Source organism: Platalea leucorodia (genome assembly GCF_965183815.1).
Source record: "Platalea leucorodia genome assembly, chromosome: 2".
Lineage (NCBI taxonomy): Eukaryota > Metazoa > Chordata > Aves > Pelecaniformes > Threskiornithidae > Platalea > Platalea leucorodia.
Genome location: NC_138824.1, coordinates 130,989,525 through 130,997,161, shown reverse-complemented (window position 1 = coordinate 130,997,161; position 7,637 = coordinate 130,989,525). Strand labels below are relative to the sequence as shown.

The 7,637-nt window shown below is 53.3% G+C and overlaps 1 protein-coding gene across 1 annotated transcript; it reads left to right on the top strand.

Moving 5' to 3' along the window:
• Positions 1–577: 577 nt before the first annotated feature.
• On the top strand, positions 578–6,573 carry LAG3 (lymphocyte activating 3). The gene is made up of 8 exons (XM_082304782.1): positions 578–667; positions 839–1,010; positions 1,175–1,401; positions 1,661–1,918; positions 2,099–2,392; positions 2,746–3,036; positions 3,301–3,416; positions 6,363–6,573. The coding sequence occupies exons 1-8, from the start codon at positions 613–615 to the stop codon at positions 6,471–6,473; spliced, it is 1,524 nt and encodes a 507-aa protein (XP_082160908.1). The 5' UTR covers positions 578–612; the 3' UTR covers positions 6,474–6,573.
• Positions 6,574–7,637: the final 1,064 nt, after the last annotated feature.

Below are 7,637 nucleotides of genomic sequence, written 5' to 3'. Positions count from 1 at the left end.
GGAAAAAAAAATAAACAAAACCCCAACAAAACAAAACAAAAAAAACCCCAACAGCAGAAGAAAGACCAACACGTTCTCAAAAGCCCTGAAACGATTAGAGGGAAGCTGTAAGAGGCGGAAAGATCAAACCAAAAAAGGTAAGAGATGAAAGAAAAACATGAAAGGCACTTGCTGGGAAGTGTCTTCTACACTTTTTCCACTGTCTATGTAGAAGCGAAACTTGTAAGAAAAACAACAGCGACCCAAAGAATTTCCACTAAAAGATGCTTAGAGCAGTGTCTCTGGTCCCTCCCTCCTCTCTCTCGCTGGCTTCAGCTCTGCCTTCACGTGCCTCAGACTTATACTGGTTTCTTGGTCGTGACGCATCTTCTTAGCGATATGAGGAAATTAGCTGCCCACCTTCAATATAAGGGCACCTAGGGAAACGCTTTGATCGGAGAGAGAGACAGCACGAGAGCAGGCACGTCCAGCTGACCCCTCTTGGTTCATCCCACCCACTCGAACATCTTCTTTGCCCGTGCCTCGTTTTTGCTGATCTCTTAAAGCTTCAGACCTGCTCAAGCACGGACCCGAGTGGGAAGACGCAGCCCTTTGCCTCTCCTGGATGCCACCATGAGGCCGGTGTCCCTGGTGCTGTTCCTCACCTTCACTCTGCTGGCTTTCAATGGTAAGAGGGGCTGAGCCCATCAGGGAGGGCAGAGTAGCTCAGTAAACTGAGTCTGGGTTTTCCCTGGTCCCTGACAGGTCTGGAGGGGAAAATTTGTGCGCTGAAGATGGCCAGATACTGCCCTCTGCTCCATGAGTCCCACCCTTTGCTCAACCCTCCGTCTCGTTACAGCTGGCCACATCCTACCAGGAGCAGCTGAGGGGGAAAGCAGGGCACAGAAAGTGTGGGCCAGAGCGGGGAGCTCAGCCGTGCTGCCTTGCCACCTGAGCTCCAGAAAGATGGCGAAGAGCTGGAAGCAGCTGTCTAACAAGATATCCGTGCTGTGGAAGCGCCGTGGGGGAAGGTACGCCAGGGCCAAGAGAGATCCGTGTCCTTGGGGGGGGGACTGGGGAGGGTGGGAGACACTTTGAGCCCCCTTTCTCCTTCCCCACATTCCCTCCTTCCTGCCCCCCACCCTTGGTCTCGCCTTTGCCTCCGGCACGAGCCGCTCACTTGTCCTGCTCCCAGTGCCCACCAGGAGCCACACATGGTGCTGGAGGTGGGGTACTCCGGCCTCATGAAGACGGCGCTGCCCATGAGGCTCCGGGTGTCAGTTCAGGACTCTGCCTTACGCAACGGCAATTTCTCCCTGCGAATCAACCCGGTCCGGAGCGAGGATGCCGGGCTGTATGAGGCACAGGTGGCGTACAACACGGAGGTGCAGAGCTGCCAGGTGGAGCTGGGGGTAATTACAGGTAGGAGAAGATGGAAACCCCGGAGAACATTGATTTTTAGGTCCGGGGAGGTTGTAAGAGTGAGATGGGGTGGGGTGCTGTGTTTGCCAGGGCAGGTTAGGGTACAGGCAGCAGCTCCCCGAAAGCACACAGCTTCCTGCTGTCTCCTCTCAGATCTGGAGAGGGACAAAGATAGGACAGGAGGGGCACAAAGAGGTGGTTTGGTAGTCCCCCCGTGTCCTTAGCTTCCCCCACCTCTCCCCCTTTCTTTTTCTTGCAGTAACCCTCAGTCCACCCAGCCCTGTGGTAGAAAACGAGCCGCTCTTGTTGAGCTGCAACTCCAGCCACCGGGCCAGCCTTGTGGAGACGCGCTGGTTCCACAACAGGCGCCTGGTCCCCGCCTCCGGGACCTTCTGCTCCTTGCACGGGGCTCTCTCCATCCTCCGGCCAGCCATGAGTGATGCGGGCTCCTGGTGCTGCCAGCTCAGATACTCCGATAATGAGATCATTTCTGCCACGTACAACCTGCAAATTCTAGGTGAGCTCAGCCTCTGCGTTGCTACTCCAGCGTTCCCAAGTTGCTCCCTTTGATGTGACTGACCGACCCCAGTGGCTCCAGCTTCCCAGCTCCCACCCTGTCCTCACTTCCCAGGCCAGTCGCCTCCCTGCGGAGCTCTTTCCAGCCACCACCCCACATTGTCCTCTCTCCCTGGCTCAGGTTTTGATGGCCCAACGAACCCCGTGGTCTATGCTGCACCCGGCTCTGCAGCTGATCTACCGTGCACCCTGAGCTACCTTCCCAGTGCCTTTGGGATCAACGTGGCGACAGCCCACTGGAGCCGCCTTGGAGGAGGACGCTTGCAAGACTGGGGTATCTCCCAGAATTCGAGCAACAGAAGCTTCCCCCTTCGTCTCCCTGCGGTGGGGCCAGGCGATGCAGGGCGGTACCGCTGTGCTGTCTCTGTTGGCAGCAAGACGATCAGCAGGGACGTGACCTTGGCAGTGGTTACAGGTGAGAGGAGAGACAGGGAGGTGCATCGTCCCTCTGGGGTCCCCCACCACTTGCAGATAAACCTTCCTGCATGTCAGAGCAGTGAGCGTGGGTTGCTCCTGCTCATAGGTTCTCACCCTGGGGCAGGAAACAAGGTCTCTATTCAGGGCATTGCACTGCACTGGACTCTGCTGAAAGTTTTTACCCAGGTTTTCCTGGGTAACTTGATTATTCTTCTTGAAGACTGAGGAAGACAAAGAAAAATAAATTAGCGGAGGTAATGAAGGAGGGATGTATTAGAAGAAGGAGGGATGGGGAAGAGATGTGGACCTGCCTGCAGTCTTTCCTGAGGATAGTTTTTTCCTTTGCTGCAGTCACCCCGAGTATCCAAGGACCGGTTTCTGAGGGATCTCGCTTGCTGCTCATCTGCAGCCTCTCACACCCCCGGGGACATGAACGTTTCCAGTGGAAGCACCTCGACTCAGCCCCCACTAACAGCAAGCTGGCTGCGGCCACCTCCCATAACCTGGAGGGCCACAGGTTCCAGACAGGCCCTACCTTGGAAATACCCCGAGTGTCACAAAAGGATATGGGCACGTGGGAATGCAGCGTATATGGCCCACAAGGCAGACTGGGAGCAGTGGAGTACGAGCTGCAGATCACAGGTACTGCGTCCCATGGATCTGTAACCGATCCCTTCTTCTCGCCCTGTTCAATTCCCTGGTGCCCTTTCCTCTCTCAGCCTTCTCCCCTTTGACCGCTTGGATCCCATCTTATTGCCATCCTGTCTTAGCCCTCACCAGTTCCTCCTGTTGCTCCTTCCGATTCCCTGCACCCTTTTCCAGTTTGCCTCTCTCTGTGCAGTCCCAGCCTTGCCCCAGTGCAAAATCAACCCTCTCCTCCTTTCTAACTGTGGTTCCTCCTCGCAGGTGCCCAGGTCTCCAGCCCTCCCACCATCTTCAGTGGGCAGGTTACTTTTGGGCTCACGCTCACCCTCTTCCTCCTGCTTACGGTCTGTGTTCTGGCTCTGGCCCTACAAAAAAGGGTAAGTAAGTGTCCATCACCCCATTTCTGTTCATTTTCCTCTGCATCATCCCTTATTTGACCTTTCCCTGGGTACCCGAGAGACAGCAATGCAATGTCTCAGGGACACAGCAGCCAGCCTGCTGAGGGTGTCATGGACATGTAGTGAAAGCTGTATCCTGGGCATCGGCAGGTCTGGCTAACCGTGGCATTCGTCTGGGGGCAGGTCAGACCCTTCAGAGGAAGGATAAAACCTCCTAGGAGGCAATCACAGCCCAGCCTTGAAAAGCTTCTTGTTTGTTCTTGCAGAGCTCAAGCCACGCTGTAATAGAGGAGGGTTAATTTCCAGGCTTTTGTAGGTGTCCTCTCTCCTATTCCTTATCTGGATGCTTTGATGTAACAGAGTCTCCCGTTCCATATAAATGCCTGCTGGTCCCCAGACGCCGACCTCGATGCAGGTCTGTTGCTGCTGGCTCGGCCCTCACACCTCGGCTGTCTGCTTCTGGCAGCTCACTGCCCTTCGTTCGCTCGGCTTCTTCCAGTATCTCATCTTCTGAGAACTCTGCCTTGCTTTTATCATCCCAAAGACCAGGCCGAGACTGATCCCTCCCCAGCATGCCACTGGAAAAAACTGCGCGAACAAGTCAGACCATTTCTCTGCAATTTTCATACTGTTTCTCTGCAAATGGCAAATTCTTCCTTCAGGGTTTCTCTTTGCTGACCAGGGACACCTTTCGTGAGTAGCTGTGATGTAGTTGCCTTCCGCTCAGCTTCTTGGAAAGGGCCCACAGCGAAAATCCCCTTCTAGTGCAGAAGGGGCCGGGGGCTCAGAGCGATCTCAGGTTGGGATAACTTGCCGTGGCGAAAGAGCTGGGTGCCTTGAACCTGCTGCAGATGAGGGATGTGATAGCATTGATGCGAATTCATAGCAAATCCTGGTGGCTGGAGGCTGAAGACAGGCAACATCAGAGCAGAAGCAAGATGGGCATTTTAGAAAAAACACAGCGGGTAGTGCTAGAGAGTCTCGTGACTCATACGTCATCATCGGTCCTTAATCAGCACTGATGGTAACGGATAATCTAAGGCAGAGATCTACAGTTTCTGGGTGACTCTCTAGACTGTGCAAGTCCAGGACAGGATGATCAGAACCACCCTTTCTGGCCTAAAACCTTGGACAAATAACCCTTTACAGTGTAATTGTTAACCCACGGCCAGCAGGGAATAGGATACCTGGGTGTCCAGCTCTGCTTGCTTCAACAGCTCTCATCCAGCCAGGATACTTACCGCCTCAAAGCATTTGTGTGTGCCCTCACGGCCTTGCTTTGCCGAGCAAGCAAAGCTCCTCTGTTGCAGCACAGGTCCTCCATCTGCTGATGGTCCTCCATCCACTGATGGTCCTCCATCCGCTGATGGTCCTCCATCCGCTGATGGTCCTCCTGCCCTTCTCTTCCCAGTGTCCCCACTGGGCTCATCCTTTGTGAGAGTGCAGACGAGGTGCCTTGAGCGAAGATATTAGCTCTTCTCTTGTTCTCTTCCTCTCTCTGCTGGCATTCTCTGAGATTACATTTGCTCTTCTTGCATTGGTTGCTCGCTGGTATCCCTTGATGGGCTGTTGCCCACACAGTAGGAATTCCTGTTCCGATCCCCTGAGCCTATCAACGTGCGGTTGGTACTGTTGCATTTCATTCACCCTTGTCATTCAGTTTACTGCTCCATTCTCCTAAAATATCTGGGTCTCGGGTGACATTTTCATCCTCTTTCTTCCAAATGAGGCTCCTCAACTTTATCAGCTACATAACTCATTAGCACTTTCTCACTCTCTGTGCCATTAAGGATTGGTTCCACAACTGATCCTTGAAGATTTGTGCTTATCATTTCTCTACAGCCTGGCAGAAACCTGCCAGCAAAATCCCAGTCCCTTCCTCTTAGCTGAGATCACACCTACCATGCCGTTCTTTTACTAATCTCGTCTTTCCAGTTGTATTGATTGCCTGCGTGTCACCGTTATCAGGAGCCCTGAGATCTACCTCTTTTCCATTGTCTAGAAAATCGCTTGTTAAAGCAAGATGTGAAAGTGGTTCTGTCTTTAATTTGTTCTTATCTCATTTTGCATGAACCTTCATGCCTTTAATTATTCTCTCTGAAAAGACGTTGTAAAATCTGGCATACCGTTGAACCTGACAATGGCCTGACCGTTGCCCAGATCATGCTTTGCTCTCTCTTAAGCGTGTCCTGTCTTTGGTGTTCCTTATGCCCATGACAACACAGAGGATAACATTGAGCCAGCCTTCCCCAGAAGAAACTACCTGTCTCAGAGGGTGGGACTGGGGCTCCTCCCTGGCTCTAGGAGGGAAGGGGAGCCTCGTGGTTGCAGTCAGTAGGACCACACCTTCCACAGCAGGGAGACGCCCAGACTTAGAATCATAGAATCATTAAGGTTGGAAAAACCCTTAAGATCACCGAGTCCAACCGTTAACCTATCACTGCCAAGTCCATCACTATACCATGTCCTCGAGCACCACATCTATCCGTCCTTTAAATACCTCCGGGGATGGAGACTCAACCCCTGCCCTGGGCAGCCTGGGCCAATGCTTGACCACCCTTTCGGTGAAGAAGTTTTTCCTAATATCCAACCTAAACCTGCCCTGGCGCAGCTTGAGGCCGTTTCCTCTCATCCTATCACTTGTTACTAGGGAGAAGAGACCGACCCCCACCTCGCTACAGCCTCTTTTCAGGCAGTTGTAGAGAGCAATAAGGTCTCCCCTCAGCCTCCTCTTCTCCAGGCTGAACACCCCCAGCTCCCCCAGCCTCTCCTCATAAGACTTGTGCTCCAGACCCTTCACCAACTTCGTTGCCCTTCTCTGGCCACGCTCCAGCACCTCCATGTCCTTCTTGTAGTGAGGGGGCCTTGACTTGTGCCATTCAGTCTCCCTCCCATGCCTGATATTGTCCCTTTCTTCCCTTTCAGGCACGGTCTCCTGCCTTCCCAGCGCTGGAAGGGATGGTTGCAGTCACTGTGCCGAGGAAGATGGAGCTGGAGGAGAACCAGAAAGGGAAGATCCAGCAAACCGAGTGCTGATGGGAGCAGGGACACCGGGTCCGGTCTGCATGGGAGGATGAAACTCTGTGTGCCATGCTGCAGGGAGATAAGCACCATGCAGACCTCTCAGGAGGGTGTAGGGATGGCATGAACATAACAGGAGGCCATGGGAGCTCTGTACCTGCAGAGGGGCTAGAAGCTGCAGTAAGGTGGCAGGTAGCACAGACGCTTTGGAGCTATTGGGAGTATTTGAGCCAGTAGCTATTGCCTGCTTCAATGCCACTTGTCTCTCCCACCCTTTGCCCCTCCTTCGTGGCCTCTCTCACAGCCTGTCACTGGTGGGACACTTCTTAAACGCGGGAGATGGCTGGAACCCAGCTCCCCTGCAGCCCCGTGGTGTCTCCTCCTCCCTGCCCACTTCTCCCTCTCCCCGCGCTGCCCTGCTCTTGCGCTCATTCAGTGGCAGAGGGGACCCCGCAGAGGACTGCACGTGTTGCACATTTTGAGCGTTTTATTTTATTAGAAACTCATTTTAGAGCCTAAAATAAATCTGTCTGACAAAAAAACCCCGCTGGCCCCTGAGTGTGCTTGTGGAGGATCGCGCCTGTCGACGGTGCCGGCTGTACTCCGCCCGTGTGAAGCAGCTTCTAAGAACTTTGCTGCCTTCTCTTTCAGCTCTGTTTTACTGAAGTTGCCTGCTCATTTCTGACATTTTGAAGGTGGGGAAGGGGAAATTAAATGCCACTAGAGAAGAAAAAAATCACAGTTTCAGTCTCTCCTTTTTGCTGTGCTTCAGAGTCTTTTTTCCCCTCCCCATCTGGCTCTCCCTGTTCCTTCATTCATTTATTCCTTCTCTCAGTCCTCACCTTTTCCTGATGTATCTCCCATTGATGTCAGGGCTTTCTGTCACTCTTCTCCTACTAAGGACGTACTTACTATTGTAATCGTGAGTCTGCCAGGTCCCATCTCCCACGACCCTCGACGTGTTTAGGTTTCATCTAGTTAGAGAATGCTCTTCACCGGCTCTCCGAAGAGCCATGGAGGACTGTGGTACTGCTCTTGAACAGTCATTGCATGCCACCCCAGAAGAAAGCCTCGCTAGTAAAGAGAGTCACACAGGTGGTTTCTCCCATATGGGTCACTGGGCTGGGGCTGCTCAAGCAAGGAGGTGGTGGCACAAAAATGAAGCTCTCAGTGTTTAGG

Bases quoted from the DNA above. Each gene is read 5' to 3' on its own strand.
- LAG3 (XM_082304782.1), top strand. From the start codon at position 613: ATGAGGCCGGTGTCCCTGGTGCTGTTCCTCACCTTCACTCTGCTGGCT. The intron at 1,402-1,660 runs GTAGGAGAAGAT...TTTTTCTTGCAG, and splicing joins GGAGCTGGGGGTAATTACAG to TAACCCTCAGTCCACCCAGC. The intron at 3,037-3,300 runs GTACTGCGTCCC...TCCTCCTCGCAG, and splicing joins GTACGAGCTGCAGATCACAG to GTGCCCAGGTCTCCAGCCCT.